At 47.3% G+C, this 16894-nt stretch overlaps 1 protein-coding gene across 4 annotated transcripts in view; it reads left to right on the top strand.

Annotated features, from left to right (window-relative positions):
• EHF (ETS homologous factor) overlaps positions 1-16200 on the top strand; it is a 40416-nt gene extending 24216 nt beyond the window's left edge. For 3 of the 4 annotated variants that reach the window (XM_040495472.1, XM_040495470.1, XM_040495473.1), the window contains exons 3-9: positions 189-434; positions 2611-2673; positions 5525-5593; positions 5711-5779; positions 10845-10907; positions 12151-12346; positions 12436-16200. In XM_040495472.1, the coding sequence (XP_040351406.1) occupies positions 189-434; positions 2611-2673; positions 5525-5593; positions 5711-5779; positions 10845-10907; positions 12151-12346; positions 12436-12535 (806 nt within the window). In that variant the 3' untranslated portion in view covers positions 12536-16200. The remainder of the gene's footprint in view (positions 1-188; positions 435-2610; positions 2674-5524; positions 5594-5710; positions 5780-10844; positions 10908-12150; positions 12347-12435) is intronic. The other variant, XM_040495471.1, reaches the window with a different exon arrangement.
• Positions 16201-16894: the final 694 nt, after the last annotated feature.

Raw genomic sequence — 16894 nt, 5'->3', positions numbered from 1 at the left:
CACAACTGAGGAAAGGACTGGGTTTCTGAGAGCCTCCTCTCCAGGGCCCGTCTCATGCCCCAGCCCCCACGCTGCCGTCCCCTGACTGTAGCGGTGCTGACGCCTGGCAGCCGGCGGTGCATCTCGTGTCCGAGATGATGTCCGGGAAGAACCACGGGGCGCTCACGGGACCGCCTCCTGTTTTGCAGTTTCCAGCGGGTTTTTTGGAGGCCAGTGGCATGAGGTCCATCCTCAGTACTGGACCAAGTACCAGGTGTGGGAGTGGCTCCAGCACCTTCTGGACACCAACCAGCTCGATGCCAGCTGCATCCCTTTCCAGGAGTTCGACGTCAACGGCGAGCATCTCTGCAGCATGAGTTTGCAGGAGTTCACCCGGGCGGCGGGCACGGCGGGCCAGCTCCTCTACAGCAACCTGCAGCATCTCAAGTGGAATGGTGACTATCTCTTGTCTACCCCTCTGGGAGCCGGCTGCAGCGAGCAGGGACCCCTCAGCTGGCAGGGCTCCTTGTCAGGGACATCAGAGGACGGTCTCACCTCCAAATGACTGGGTCCTGAGGGAGGGACGGAGAAAGGAGGCGAGAGAATAGGCACAAAGTCTAGGGTTCCAGGTGTGTCTAATCCCATATAAACCCAAGATCATTTCATTTCTCCTTCTGGTTAATTTTTAAACTGGATATTCACAGACTCGCCATCAGAAAACCTTTTCTTCTTTCCCTCGCAAGCAGGTTTCAATAGCTTAATTCCCGATCACTTGCTTGTTAAGATCATCATGGATACTTTTTCTTTTTTTGAAACTTCTGGACCTAGGTTCTTAACATGGGACCTACGGGGGGTAAGAAGAAATGCAGAATTAGGTCTATGTTTGTGTTTTGGGGACGAGATGGCTCGCGGTATTTCAACAGATTCTTAAAAGATCTGAAACTCAAAAAAAGGGGGAGAAGTGGGGTTAGAACTAATAGTCTGCGCACGTGTGGGATGTTTCTGCAGCGATTTCCGGAGTCAGGGCCGCCCTAGCGCCCCAGATGTGTCTTTCTTGAAGCCTTGCCTAGAACACAGGCAGGCTACCCTTTCGCACACTGTGCATCAGTGATAGCTTATTCACACACCTTCCATACTGGCTCATCAGACACGCTAGGGCAGACAACTCACCTTGCAGAATGTCTTTGACACTGACATAAGGGTCTCCTGATAATACCAGTAAAAACCTAGCTCTTCTGAGAACCGTGGGCATCTTGGAAGGCAGTAACTTGTAGGAATTGCGAGCTGGCCTGTCCACATCAGAACGGGCATGTCTGTCTTAGCAGAACCTATGTTTGGGCAGGTAGCTGTAACTTTGGGAAGGCGTCAGTTCCAGGGCTCTGAAGCAGAGTCAGACTGTGACAGCCGTTACCAACACTGAGGAGGACCCAGGGTCTGGCCTCAAAGCTGGCAGCTGGGGTGGCCATTTTGGATGACCTCATCCAGCTCCCGGGCACTCCCTTCTTCCCAAGTACCTCACACAGACGGTTGCTCATTTTTCTTTTACTAGAACCAGACCAAACAAGGCTCTATAAATAACCCTCGGGAATCTTCAGAAGGAGCAGACTTACACTTGAAGATTTAAAAATATTTACCTCCCTACCTGCAATTAAATCCACTCCTTTAAAGCTTCGCCCTGATTGGAACCTAAGGCAGACAGGCTTGGGAGGCAGAGAGCGAAGGTGCTGCGGCCATCTTTGACCTCCTATGACTTGTCTGGTCCCACTGCATTCTGTTGGTGCCTCTGAGTGCCTGATCACCAGATTTCTTCCCTTTGTTTCCTTGTTCGCCTTTTTGTAGACATTATATTAACTTATATTCTTTGAGTGTTTATTTATACCGGACACTCTAAGTGACTTGATTCATTTAATGATCTTATGACAAAAACTAAACATTGTACCCATTTTACAGACGGGAAACCCAAAGGTCAGAGAGGTTAAAGGTATGACCTCTTCTCTTGAGATATTTAAAATCTGTCTGGAGAGGACACACATACTCAACTCATTCACGTGTGTGTGTGTGTGTGTTTATTTTTGGTATTCATTTATGTGGACATACCTCATAGATTGAATCTAATCAAATGGGTTTCATTACATTTAAGATCAAAGAAGAATCAAGCCAGTCAAAATGGTTTCTAGCCTATTTTTGTTTTCATTTTGTATCATATCTTAGTAGGGGAAAGCACCTTAGAGGCCATCTAATGACTTTATCTAGTTTAATCCCCTAAATTTACAGATGACGAAAGCAAGACCCAGAAAGGCGAAGTGCCTCGCAGCTATTAGTGGGAAAACTGGCCCGCTGACTTCTGAAGTTCTATTTCCATCATACTGGATGGCGTCCCTGTACAAGGCCAAATAATTCCATCCGATGTAGATGCCCTAGCTACTGATTTTCTGGGCCGGGACTCCAGGCTCAAGTTTGTAGGTGCTGAGAGGGAAGCGCCCTCGCATAAGCCAACAGAGGCGGACAGGTGGCAGGACTGGCGTAAGGTCTTCCGAGAAGCCAGCTCTATCCTTGTTTAAGCTTTTGCGGCTTGTTTAAGTTTTGGCTCCACGTGAGCCGGCTCAGACTTTCCCAATCTGTCCTTCACAGGCCAGTGCAGCAGTGACCTGTTCCAGTCCACACACAATGTCATTGTCAAGACGGAACAAACTGGTGAGTAGCCCCAGACAAAGGGAGCCAACTCGGTAGGCAAAGCCCTGGGGGAGGACAGTTGGAGGGAGTCAGGAGAGCGTGGGAGCAGACGGATCCAGTGTGATGGCAGGAAACCCAAGGATGCCTCTTCCCTGGCCGCCTCCAGCGGGCCACTCCACCATGAACCTCGTTCTTTGCCTTTGGGACCAGTGACTGCCATCTATTTCTGATCTAGACTGGTGCTGCCCACACTTCTCTGCTTCCCACTACTGGTCAAGGCACCATGCAGGCTCTGGTCCAAGATCAAGGAAAAATGCAGAGCCTAGGTGGGGCCGCCTCCTCGTAGGAAGAGAGTCAGGGCGCTGGGCTGAGCCGAGTTAGAAGAAGCAAGGGGAGAGAAGAGACAAAGGCCAGTGTCTCCTCCCCGCTCCTCTTTAGATGGGGGTATATTTCACAAAAAGGAGGAACATACAGACGTGCTCTTGTAGACACTGTAGCTTCTGGAAGGCCCTGGGGGGACATCTAAGAGCAGCTGCAGAACTCAACTCCTGCCTCAGGTGCATTTTTAGACAAAAGACACTATTCTAGGCTCTGAGTGGCCTGTGCCATCTCATAGTATCTACATTTACTTTTGTTCTTCCCCTGACCAGTCAACCCTCCTTTCTCTGTCCCACATCTTTCTCCTGGGGACTTTCTGCCGGTCTGTAGGACTTGCAGAGGGCAGGCAGGAGCTGCCTTGAGAAACTGCGCCCCAGGGCCTGGCACCAATCAGAGCTCCTTGCATATTGGCCTTTGGCCTATGACCTCTCCATCCAGGGAGACCTATGCAAGTCCCCCAAAGTCTACTGGCCACGATAAAATCGTGCGGCTGCCGCTCCTCCAGGGTCACTCCCTACAGGCACGTCAGTGAGATTGTGGGACGAGTTTGCCACAGGCCTCCCTGAGGGTTGCACGCTAGTCACGGAGGACAGGATTTGACCTGGGGTGGTTTGTGAGTCCCTAGGGGCTGAAATTGACCCCACACGTTATTTGCTCTCTTTATTTGAGGCTAGTCTCCCATCAGCAAAGAGAAAACAATAGCTGCTAAGCATGTTAATTAGGTTTTCCTAGCCTTGCCCTCCCCTGCTCCCCCAGAGACCAGCGCTTGGGTTCCCCAGATGGTCTGTGCTTCTGGGCCTGATTGCCCTAGAGGCAGACACTGGACTTGTCCCAGAGGCTGGGATTCCACCCCTACTCCCACCAGGACCTGAGAGCCCCACTGGAGGAGCCAGCTGGTATTGGAGAGGGCCCAAATAACTTGATAATTCCTCCTTGACCATCCAGACATTCTTGTGTTGCCAGTTCAGAAAAGCTAAGCCAAAGGGTGGAGAAGAAGGTCCACCCTAGGAGGAGGGGAGAAGAGGCTCAAGAGGGGGCAACACCCCCCAAAACTTTTCGGTTCAATTTGTTTCCAGAGACAACAACAGGTGTATGAGGTGACCCAACAAGGAGAGAGGGTGTGACCCCAGGAGACTGGGCTTGGGGTGGCCAAACACGTAGCTATTAGCTAAAATACCAGCTAAATCCCTATGGCGTAAACAGGAGGACTTAGCCAGTGAGTCAGGTTTTATGCCATCTATGCTATAAAAACAAAATGAAACTCGGCCAGTGGCTTACCACCCTGACCCTGAAATTCAGAACCCAGACAGGAGGGGAGCTGAGGGCAGCCTCCATCGGTGAAGAGGGAAAAGCAGGACGTTCCTGGTGGGGACAAGGTGAGAGCTCCTGCCAGGTCTCACAGCTCTTGGCCAGGAAAGAAAATGCTTCTGTTGGCGATCAGCCCAGACGTGGGGGTTGTGTAGGAGTTGGGCTCCATTTGGGGTAGGTGGGCGGGAGTTTCCTTCAAATCTGAAATCTGAAGAGTCAGACATGCTTACCCAGCACACTGCAGGGGTGGGGGTGGGGGGAAGAAGCACGCTTCTTTTCCAAGATGAGGCAATGGGGCCTCACTCTCCAAAGTCGTTTGCTTGATTAGGTGACACGCTCTTCTCCTCTGTTTTGTTTTGAGAATTTTACGTTGCCCCTTAAGATAATTGGAGAAATCCTGGGGGGAGGGAGCTGTCATCCAACTGGAGGGGGACTTCCAGAATTTCAGCCACAAAGACACCGTGATAAGACTAGCTTGGGGCGCCTGGGTGGCGCAGTCGGTTAAGCGTCCGACTTCAGCCAGGTCACGATCTCGCGGTCCGGGAGTTCGAGCCCCGCGTCGGGCTCTGGGCTGATGGCTCAGAGCCTGGAGCCTGTTTCCGATTCTGTGTCTCCCTCTCTCTCTGCCCCTCCCCCGTTTATGCTCTGTCTCTCTCTGTCCCAAAAATAAATAAACGTTGAAAAAAAAAATTAAAAAAAAAAAAAGACTAGCTAGACTTCCTGCAAGGAAACATGAATTCTCCCAGGAAGAGATTTCTAGGAAAAGACGCTCATTAATTAGGAATTATTTGTCGCCAACAATTTCTTTTCCTAATGTGAATTTTATCTAGTAGAATGCAAGACAATGCCAGGCTCCCGAGCCCAGCCCCTGCCATGTGCGGACTGGAAAAATTCCCAGGAAGCCAAAGCGATGGTCTGGGACCGGGTCTCACTGCGGTAACTTGTCTCATGTCCCCAAAGAGGCAGCAGGTATAGAACATCTGGCTGGGGCCGTGATAAAGCCCATTTCCCCCAGGACCCTGGAAGAAAAGTGAGTTACATGTGGCAGAAACAGAATCTTACCCTTTCTCTGTGAGGACCACCCACTAGGTCCCGCCCCTCTCTGAGGAGCAGGGAGTTAGAAAAGGCAAACTCATCACCCAGGGGAAGATGCTTGCTGACCATTCCCGTTTTCCGTCTTTTGTAGACCCTTCCGTCATGAACACCTGGAAAGAAGAAAACTATTTATATGACACCAGCTATGGTAGCACAGTAGGTAACTAACTCCCTGACACTTAAAGGCCTTTGACATTTTTACCCTGTTTTCTAACAGCCACGAAGTTACATTGTAAGGTGGGGGCGCCTGATGTCCTTTGTCTTTTCATTGCCGCAGATCTGTTGGACAGCAAGACTTTCTGCCGGGCCCAGATCTCCATGACAACCACCGGTCACCTTCCTGTCGGTAAGTTGTCCTGACCTCAGGGCCCAAGTGTGCCACCTGCAAGTCCTTACTGAGAATGAATGAGAATCACCCGCATCCTAGGTTTCCACTTTGCTGGATGGAGTCTTTCTGGTTAAAAGACTAGGAAAGGAAAAGACTTACTCTTTTTAAGAGGCTTGCTTGCCAGCCAATATTTGTACCTCGAAAATGACCACCAGGGAAGCCTCTAGGAAAAGTGTTTGTCTCCTGTGAAACCAAGCCACCCTCTCGTGACAACAAAAACCTCTCTTTTCAACACGGACTTGCTCTTGGGAAACTATCTGATAAAACTATTCAGACTTGGGCATAGTTATGGGGGAAGAAGGCTATATCTAATTTTCAACAAACGATATCTGACTTTAGGGGAAGGATATCTAAAAGTGGCCTTCAGAGATCAGCGAACCTTTGCTGATGGTCTCTGAGTAGAAGGGTGGCAGTTGGACATTTCTAGAACCCTGGTTTTCACAGGTCAGTTTTTAAGTCTGCCCCTGATGGCTCAGATTAGTCAGACCACCTGCACTTTATATGAACTACGTTCACATTAGTTGTGTTTGCTTAAAATTGGATGCAACTGGGGGGCTACCCTTAGCTCTCGGTCAAGGTTCCACTGAGGGGGTTGGTTTGTTGGGAGTCTGGAGAGGCGCTTTCAGATTCTCTCTCCCTCCCCTCACAAACAGGGACATTGGCAGGTGCCATGTGAGAACTGGGGAGGTGAACAGAGGGTTCCATGTTGTCCCTTGACCTGGGTACGAACCCGTAGCTCTGCTTGGGTCTGTGAGGTTCGGAGCTTAGACTTGTCATGAGTCAATTGCTCTTTTGCCGGAATTGAATTCGGGGCATCTTAAGAATTGGGATTTAAATGAAGAACTTGGAATCAAACGGCCTCTCCTCCCCTGACCTCCCCCTCCTTTTTTTTTTTTTTTTTTTTTTTTTTTTTGCTTTTGTTCACTGTGTTTGAGAACTGAAGTAACAAGATTTCAGGTTCTGTTTTCGGGTCAAACCCCTTGAATGAAACAGAGCTGGGAGCCGGCGTAAATGCATCTGGAACTGAAGTGAAGAACGAAGGCCAATTCGTTTCCCTACTTCCCCCTCCCCTGATGGCCCAGAGTGTTATGTGTCACCGGAAGGATTTGTGTAACTTAGGAAATAGATCAGACACTGGAAAGGCTCTGCAGTGGGTTCGCCATTCTGGGGGAACAGAAACAATTGGGGGGAAATTTCTGCAGCAGTCATTGCCACCCAGTCCAGACCCAGGATTTCAGAGCTGAGGAAACCATCCGGTCGCACTCTGACTCCCTCTCGCGCTTTGCAAGGCGGCGCCTCCTGTGTCCTTCCGGTTGGGTCTCTGGCTTATGGCGAAAGACGGCAGCTGAGAATAAACTTGCACAAACCACTTCCTAAGCTCAGAGGTTGTTAGGTCTTCGGGCACCTGGGATACATAAAAGCCATGTCACAGCTCCCCTGCCCTCACGGCCTGTCCAGGCTTCTCTCTTCTGCCTCCTGCCTTATCTTCTAGAGTCTCAGAACCAATAGGGGCCCTTTCCGCTTTCACATTTGCAGTAACCGGGAACTCACCGTCCCCTTATCCCACCTTTGAATCATCCTGAAAAATGGACTTTGCAGATCTGCACACCTTTGCCTCCATTGATCCTGGATGCCCCCGTCCGCTGTTCCTATCCTACGATGGAACCGCAGCGAAACAATCCGGGACCTCTACCAGAATCATTACTGCAAGAAGCAGCTCAGTGTCTGGGCTTGGGAGATTCTTTGGAGGAACGGCCCTCCAGTGGGATAGTGAATTACAGCCTTGTGTGATGGGGCCACTCCTTCCAGAAAGGTTTAGTCTCTGCCGAACCCCTGTAAAAAGACCTTTGTCATTTGTCTGAGTCTTTAGATTTTCAGTTCCCATTAAATCGGGTGCAGGTAAATATCTTTCTATGTTTTAATGCCAGTTACAAGCCAAGCGAAGGCGAGGCCCAACATAAACTGATGCCCTCTGTGATAAACGCAGGTGGGGAAGCAGGCTTTGTTTTGATTTCTCTGTCATCTGCCCATTTCACAAAATGGCTGCTGCCAGTGTTCCTGATCTGCCCGATAGTCCTCGAGCCAATCATGCCAACTCGGGCTTGATGTGTTTATTCACTGACTTGTTGAGCCTAGAGCTAGGGTGGCACGGTCTATTATAACACTGACATTTGGATATCCCGTAAAGAAATGGCTCACAGCTGAATCACATGCAAATGCTTCTAATCTGCACTTCTTGCGAAGCGACTTAGCTGAAGTCATGCTCTGGAACTTGCGTCACACACCTGTGGCTTGGTGCTGCCCTTGCCCAGACTGGACCTTGGCCTGAGGTACCTGGGAGCAGAGCAAGAGAAAGCCAAGCTGGACAACTTCCCCAGAGCGAGCCATTATTTTATACGAGTGAATCACTCAACCACATGGCTAACTTCAAAGGTTTTGACTTTTATTTTGGGGTGAGGGGAAGACACAGGGGGAGAGGCCATCGTATTAAAGTGAGCTTTCAGATCAAAAGACTTTAGTGCTAAGGCAGGTTGGTGATTCCACAGCTTGTCCACACACACACCAGGGACAGGAAGAGGAGGCTGGAAGAAATCTCGAGTTTCCTTTTGCCTTTGGCTGTATAGTCAGTCCTCCGTATTATTTATGATGGAAACACTTTTATTAGGAGAGTTGTTTTATTCTTTGTTTTTAGTTTTTCTTGAAGCTGGATAGAGGTCCAGTCTCGGTAAATGGCTGACATCTCACAGAGGAAACTCCCTCATGGTCTGTCTGGTCTGGGGTCTTTAAGTCTAGAGTCCACAGACTGCTAAGTGAGCCTAAACCCCTAAAGTTGTTCACAGATTCTCCCTGAGTATGCACATATGTGCATTTTTTCGGGGGAGAGGGTCTAAGGTTTCCATCTTATTCGCTAAGTTACCTTCCCCCCAAAGTAATTGACTCTATGTCAGCTTGGAACCCCTAAATATTATTTAGGCCAATATTATTATTGAGGCCAATAAGCCAAGAAACACTTGGGTTTTTCTGAGTTCAACCCTGGCTCTGAAATAATGGCCCCATATCCCTCTTGGATGCCATTGGAAAATGAGCTTTGCTTGTGGCCTCCTGGGTAAATGCCACTCTTTGTCTGCAGAACAACGCGGCCCTGTCAGAGTGATGTATCACTTGGAAACCGGGGTGGGTGCCAGGCCTGTCGCAATACTGTCACATCCTGATGGGATGTTGCAACCTCACCCTGAAACCTACAGGGAGGGAGACTGGAGTCTCCTCACATTTCCTGTGAATTTGCCCTTCCAGATTTCAGAGAAACCCAAGTCAGGCGCAGGCCCTCTTGCCGGCAATGCCTGGGGAGAGAGTCTTAACCAGAGTGAGAGGCTTCTCTGCTAACCAGAGCTGGTGAAATCCCCGTCCACCCACCATGGCTTACAGAGAAACTGCTCGGAACGCTGAGTCGTGACAAGCCGGGTGCTCCTATAGGTGGACGTGTCCATGCATGCTGGAAAATACAGAATCCTCAAGTCAGAATTGCTTCTCCCCCCCCCAGCTAGAGCATTATAGAACTGACCCTGATTCTCGGCAGGGAAGACATCTGTGAAATCTGTGCTGTGCCACCATCTTTGGAAATGGCACCGAGTGGTGGTTGGGATGAAGCCTCCGCATTCAAACTGTTTGTGTTCACGTCCTGACTCTCCTCGCAGGCTGTGCGACTTTACACAAGCCATCTGACCTCTCTGTGTCTTAGCTCCACCACAGCTATAATCTGTGAATCATAACAGTACCCACCTCATAGGGTCATGGAGTGAAGTAAATAAGGTCATTCAGGTAAAAAGCTTAGCACAGGTACATAGTAAGTGCTCAATAAACAGTAGCTATGCTTCTTAACCATTTTAATTAGGAGCTAATGGTTATTCTAACTCTTTGAATGATGACACTCTTGACAATTGAATGCATGTCAAGAACCCTCTCCCTTTGCATACAGTTTCAGTCAGTCTGAAATGCCCTTGAAGGCCACACGGGTCAGTGAACCCTAGCTTAGGGAGCCCCGATGTAATGCCCACAGAAGAGATGCATTTTACTGGCCCAGTTCCTTAACAGGATTGGCTTGCATTTAGAGACTACTCTGTATTAAAATTGTGGATTTCTGATTCAGAGAGTTTTGGTGAGATCTGCTTTGGTCCTCCAAATACCTGAGGGGTCCAATCTCTCTCTCCTCTCTCTCTCTCTCTCTCTCTCTCTCACACACACACACACACACACACACTCCATATACCCATGCGTACATGTACTGCTAGACCATTTAGTTTTCTTTTTAAGAAGTTTCGTTTCACAGATCTGCCTCTGCTGTCTTCTCTTTGGCGATACTCTCAAGGGTTACCATAATGAGTCATTTGTTAAACTAATCTGTGTTTCCATAGTCCACTGGTGGCCCTCTGTACTGAGCTCAGGCCAGTCAATGGTCCCTTTGTCAGGCTGATTAAAATGTAACTTTGCATGCCAAAAAAGGGCACTCCTCTGGCTTAAAAGCCATTTTCTTTGTTATAAATGTTTACGTTTTATATTATGTAAAAAAAGAAACACACACACACACACACACACACACACTCAACTTACTTCAATGACCTAAATCCTTCAATGGCTTCTTATCTGAGTATAAAAGCTAAAATCCACAGAGTCCCATCAAGCCTGAACCTTTACCCCTTTGTCACAGTTGCACTGGCTTCCTTCTATTCTGTGCATGTACCAAACACACACTGACCTCAGGGCCTTTGCACTTACTATTCTTATTCATAGCAGGTTCTTCCATAAGCTCTCTGCATGGCTGACTGTTTCCCTCACATCCTCCTGGTCCCCTTATCCACGGGGGATAGTTTTTATCATCTCTGTTTTGTTTTACTCACCGCATATACAAACAGTGCCAGGCATGTACTAGGTGCTCAAAAAATATTGGTTAAATGAGTGGATGAATGAATGGAAATCACGATTGTAGGAAAGAGGTAAATTAAACAGTTCTTGTTTTTTCCTTTAGCAGAGTCACCCGAGATAAAAAAGGACCAAGACCACCCTGCAAAGTCCCACACCAAAAAGCACAGTAAGTTGGCGGGCTCTTGGCCCTTCCTTTCACGTTGGTCATAATTAGAGGCCGCTAATTTTTAGGCAAATATTGCCTCTGCCTGTTGCCTCCACTTTTCTACCTCCGCCTGTGTGGGCGAGAGAGTAGGGACCTCGCTTGCCCGGGTGAGCAGTTTCTCACATAGAGGACCCCCCCCCCCCCACCGCCGCCAGAGAGTTCCTCCTCGTGCTGCTCTATATGCTCTAAAACTGAGATACCAAAGGAATAACCGCTTCTTGCAGTCATGAGGTTAGTGACTCCCCCCGTTCCAGAAAAATGGGTGGGAAGAGAAGAAGGGTGGGAAGAAACAGCTGAGATTTTTTTTTTTTCCCTTTTGTTGACTCTTGACTTCCTACCTCTGTCAAGTTATTGATCCAAGAGGTGACTGTTTGCTCTGAAGATGCAGCAGAGCTCTTTGGAAGTTGCATTTCCCCCAATAATCAAACCTCGTGAAGATACAGGAAATATCAGAGACATGGAGGAGAGGGCACAGAAAGAAATCAAGACGGTGCGATATACAAGTGATAGGGAATCGGACATCTTCACTATCTGTACTCCACATCACTCCACGGAATCGAATGAACACAGCACCTCAAATCACGGGAGGAATTGTGCGGCCCAAGTCTAGTGGGAGTCAAGTGGGATTTGGTTGCTAATCTTATTATAGGAGCTGCTTCATTTTCATATTGGCCCCCTCAACTCCCACAAGACCTTGCCCCAATATATTCTAGGAGTCAAAGTTCCAGAGCCCCGTCGATGCGCATTTGACTAAAGCACAGTTGCCGGGTGAGAGCGATTTACTTGGGCTGAGGTCCTAAACGAAAGTGGTTGAAATTCGCTCTTCAGGGAAATAACGGTTTAAAATGAATCCTGAGCGATTTGTCCACGGTAATTCGAAGAGACTCTCCCTGGCATTGGAGGGCCGAGACCTATGCCTCCGTCTTAGCTTTGACACTGGTTAATTGGGTGACCTCGGTCAAGTCACTTCCATTCTCTGTGTCTCAGACTCCTGATTTATAAGCTAAAGCCCTGTGCTAGTTCATTCTCAAATGCCTTTTGTTTCGATCCGATACTTGGTCTTCCCAAGTCTGGCTGTGCTGGTGGGTAGGGGAAAATGGGATGTGTCCTACTTGCTAGAAAATGTCACAACTCTGTGCCTCCTCTGCCCCTTCTTTGCCGTGACTTAGGCCGTTGATACACTCCTTTTCCAACCTCTCCTCAGATCCACGAGGGACTCACTTATGGGAATTCATCCGTGACATCCTCCTGAACCCAGACAAGAATCCGGGGCTAATCAAGTGGGAAGACCGGTCTGAGGGCATCTTCAGGTTCTTGAAATCGGAGGCTGTGGCTCAGCTGTGGGGAAAAAAGAAGAACAACAACAGCATGACCTACGAAAAACTCAGCCGAGCGATGAGGTGAGGAGTTTCCAGTCCCAACCGTGACCGGTTGTTTCCTCGGCGGTCTGGGTCTGACCAGCCACCTCATGCGATGTCCTTTGTTACAGATATTACTACAAGAGAGAAATTCTGGAGCGTGTAGATGGACGAAGACTGGTCTATAAATTTGGGAAAAACGCACGTGGATGGCGAGAAAATGAAAACTGAATCTGCCAACACTTGGAACTCAAGCCAACACATACCCCAGACAATAGCAAACCAAGAAATCCTGCACATGCGTATTTCAAAGACTACTTTTCTCTGATATTTATGTACCATGAGGGGGAACAGCATCCGCTTCTAATGGGAAGAAGGAACACTACAGTCGATAAAATTATTTTGTTACTTTGAAGTATGTCCTATATGGGGAACAAACGTACACAGTTTTCTGTGAAATATGAGGCTTGTATGTGGCCGTGATTTGTTTTTGCCTCTACTGAAGTTCTTTTCCACTGCAAGAAGGACAGGATTGGTAGCCTTGTGCTTCCTGCTAAAAGAAAGAAAAAAAATATTAGAGGGCATTCAATGTTTTTATGTGCAAAATGATTAGGGAAAGGTGATGTGTCTTCTGCGCTTACGAATCCACGTGGTCTCATCAAGAGAGGTGGGTGTGGTTGTTAGCATGGACCCCGAGGTCTCAGATTGCCAGGATGAACCAGAGGATGCTGGGAAGTTTAACCTGGGCTTTGGGAGCCGGTGAGTGGAGCATGAAGCCTTCTGAAATCCAAGTGGACTATAATCACTGCATAATCACAGGACTTGCGATGCTTAAATCAGCGAGAAGAATAATGGTGGGGGCTTTCTACTCATTCAAGAATGATTTACCTGATGCCAAGTCTGTTTTTCTCTCTCTCCCTTGCTCCGCCCCCCCCCCCGCCGGCCGCGGGGGGTGGTGGAAACTTCAGTTGCCACCTCTGCTCACTTCTAGATATTTAAGAGAGGGTCTAGCCTTGGTTGTTTTTATCCCAATTGCTCCAAAATAAATGGGAAAAAGGAGGTGGTGATGAGTTTGCTCTTGGAGCCCTACAGCCCCTGAGTAATTCTTTGTTGTGCGTTATTGGGCTGTTTTGTGCATTGTAGGATGTTTAGCAGTAGCCACGACCTTTAGCCACTAATTGCCAATAGCGCTCCCATCCCCAAAGTTGTGACATCTTCAGAAATTGCCAGGTATCCCTTGCAGGGCAAAATTGTCCTTGGCTGAGAACCACTGATGTAACCAGTCAAGATGAAGGTGGTGATTTACTCTCAGGACAAAGCTATGTGTAGATCTTTTAGTCCCTAGAGTGAAGTAAAAGCAAGACTGCAAAGTCAACCAATTTTTAATTTTTAAAATGTTAGGGACGATGGGAATTCAGGAGTGGGGCATCTAGAGGGAGTTTTCAGAACCCCAGATGAGAACCAAAGTCAGATGACAAACTAAACATAGTAATGTAGCAAAGAACTATAATAGAAGACATTTCACTAGAATGAAAAAGGAGTAAAAATTAAATTGCACAAGGAAATGCTGAGAAAAGAGAGAGAGAGAGAGAGAGAGAGAAGAAGGGAGGAAATGAGAGAGAGAGAAAGAGAGAGGGTTCCAGGGAAAATCTTTGCACATGTTAATTCTTATCATCATTCCTCTTTTGGATAATCTCTTTCTTGTCTCATCTCGACTCATCCCGAAGTGAATGATACGTCGCCTAGATTCGTGTCCAGAGGGATATTTTTGTTTGCTTTGAAAAGGAAAGACAGAAAAGAAAGGAAGAGGGAAGGGAAACAGAGAGCTCAGCTCCGGAGTTATGGTTAGTAAGAAGTTGGGGATTTCTTCGGTGGAATTGTTGAGAGGTTCCTGGAGACTCAGCACTGGGCCCTGCAGTCTGGGAGGAACGTGAGCCTGGGGACACTTTGGAAGTGACTTTAAACACTCAGATCCCTTTTGCACCTTTTCGTTTTGGTTTCCCGTGTCCTTGGCTTTCTCCCCCCCTTTTCGCCTCTCTACCTTGAGCAAAAACGTGGGGGTGAAGACAATGGGTTTCATCAGCTAATGGACCACCTACCACCGTGTCTCACCCAGGGAAGGCGAGTGATTCATAGTCGAAGGTTGTGAAGTGTTTGTAATGTATTCAGAAGGTAGGAAGTAAGAATTAAGAATTTGTCCTGATTATAATGAGAGCCGTTATGGACGGTGACCTTGGAGGCCCGGCTTAGGGAGATCTTCTGAAGTTACAACCAAGTCCATTTTTATTTCCGCCTGCCTCGGTCACCTGCACGTACGTTGTCAAATAACAGTTACTGAGGAAACTGAGGGAAATAACAACGAGCAGCACAGACCTGAAACATGCCTGCGTAAAAAACCACAAGGTGCTTTTCCAAGTGAAGTGAAAGAAGTGTGAGGCCTTTCCAGCATTTTAGCACTTTTCACATGGAATGAATTAAACATCCAAATATCTGAATTGGTGTAAACGCATGCATTTTTGCACATCTGCGTGCATCTGAACCATGCGGCGTCATTAGGGGCATCTGCTCACGTGCTCTCTGCCTTTTCCCCCCTGGCTTTGCCTGCTCTTCACCTAAAGTGGCTAGATCCTTCCCGGAGTTCACCCTTCCCCAAACCTGTACGTTTCTCACACTCCTCCAAATTGGCCTTGGCTCTTTCTGCACCGTCTCCGTCAAGAGCACTTTCTGGTAGGTAGTAAGTAAATCTGGGGAGTACCGACTGGAACAGTTCTGCAGATAATTAACAGATTGTGTTATTTGCCGAAAGTGACAGTTTCTTGGCACCTGGTTCCTGCTTAAATAGGCTGGAGTATTAAGTTCTTAGCATATCTCTCTATTGTCTTGGCTTGAGTTGATGCATTTTCTATGTGTTGTTCGTGACTTGGAGAACTCATGGCAATTGGGCCATGCCAACTTAGGGTGTGAACGGAATACTTCCCACCACAGTGTTGCAAGGGAGAGCAAAATCCCAGAGAGAAGCCAGCATCGGGTGAAGCACCTTCCCCCCCCCCCCCCCCACCTTCTCTTGGGGACTCATAGCTTCTCACTCAAGACGCTTATCTGTGTTGGATGCTTACATGGTTATCACACCTGGTCTCTTGAATTCTCAAGGCTTGGGCTCTAATTTGTCATTTTCATGGGAATCCGAGGCAGGAAATGTGTTGCTGAGACTTGGCCAGATTTAGATAATCTGAGACTCCTGGATATTTGACTTGATGAAATTTGAGCTAGGCCTTGGATCCCAGAGACCTACACCTGCGGCTTCTTGAACTTGCCTTCTGACCAGGGCAGACCCAGGTGATGAGTTTTCCTTTGAACATGCCGGTCCTTCCTTAAAGTCCTTGTCTTTCTAGACTGTAAGCTCTTTGAGGGCAGGGACTATATCTTACCCATATTTCCCAGCACCTAGCATGAGATAGGTCCTCAGCAAACATTTGTTGACTTAATGAGCGAATGTCTTCTGGAAGATGTCTCCATATCCATAATTGGGATGTGAATCGTTTCTTCACTGGAATAGGAGCACAATGGCCACAACTTCAAGGACATGTTATCTATTAGATGAACATTCTACTGTGAGACTTTTTACTTTGCCTTCCTCCTTGTGCTGAAATGAAACCAAACAGACAAGTTGTTTGGTTCCACAAGCCAACATACATCAGAGGAGAATTCTGTTGCCTGATTAGGAGCTGTGAGCCTTATTTAGTACAAGAAGCCAGTAATGGACCTTTGACCTGTTTTAACCAATGAAGATTATGAATGTGTTTATACGATGTAAATTGCTATTTAAGTGTAAACCAGTTCTGAATTTTAGTATATGGGGGTTGGTTTATATATAAATATATATATATATATATATATTTTGTCTTTTTGAAAAATGCTGAGGGATCTTTTGATAAGGTTAGTCATGCATGTTAGACTTTCATTGTGCAAGTGTGCTGTTTTTCAAATGTATAAAATATAGGAGAAGGTAAAATAGTGAGAGGGAAAGGCAATTATGTTATTCTTCTATAGTTACTGTTGAGTGCCTACTAAGTGCACAGGGAGCCATATACATGAGGAGCTTCTTTAATTAGACAAAATGTACCAGATGTTCCATAGGACCCTATTGCGTGGACACATACTGTGTGAAAAAACGGACAGCACAACAACGATGATATCAGAGCTGACTTAACTTCAGCTTTGGTCCTCAGGATTCCATTTCTGGATTAAGATAGCACTTGGTAAAACCCCACCAAGACTGTGCCTGATAAGCCCCTGAAATGTATAAGCCCTCACAGTTAGCTTAATTGGGATTGATCTTTCTGTAGGTATCTGCATAATTCTTGCTTTTCTTCCCATTTGGCTTCTGGGCTGACAGTTGGGGAAAAACAATCCTACTGCCGCTATTTTTTTTTTTTTAATCAGAAATCTTGCCCTTTATGTGAAATTAACACTGGGTATTTTTGTTTTATGAAAGAATTATATTTTTCAAAGTATTGTTTTTTGTTTGATGGGTCCCAGAAAACACTAATAAAAACCCAAGACCAGCCTGTAATTGTGTGTTTCATGCTT

The sequence above is a fragment of the Herpailurus yagouaroundi genome, unplaced genomic scaffold, assembly GCF_014898765.1.
Source record: "Herpailurus yagouaroundi ecotype Mexico unplaced genomic scaffold, PumYag 187, whole genome shotgun sequence".
Taxonomy (NCBI): domain Eukaryota; kingdom Metazoa; phylum Chordata; class Mammalia; order Carnivora; family Felidae; genus Herpailurus; species Herpailurus yagouaroundi.
This window is presented reverse-complemented; position numbering and strand designations above follow the sequence as displayed.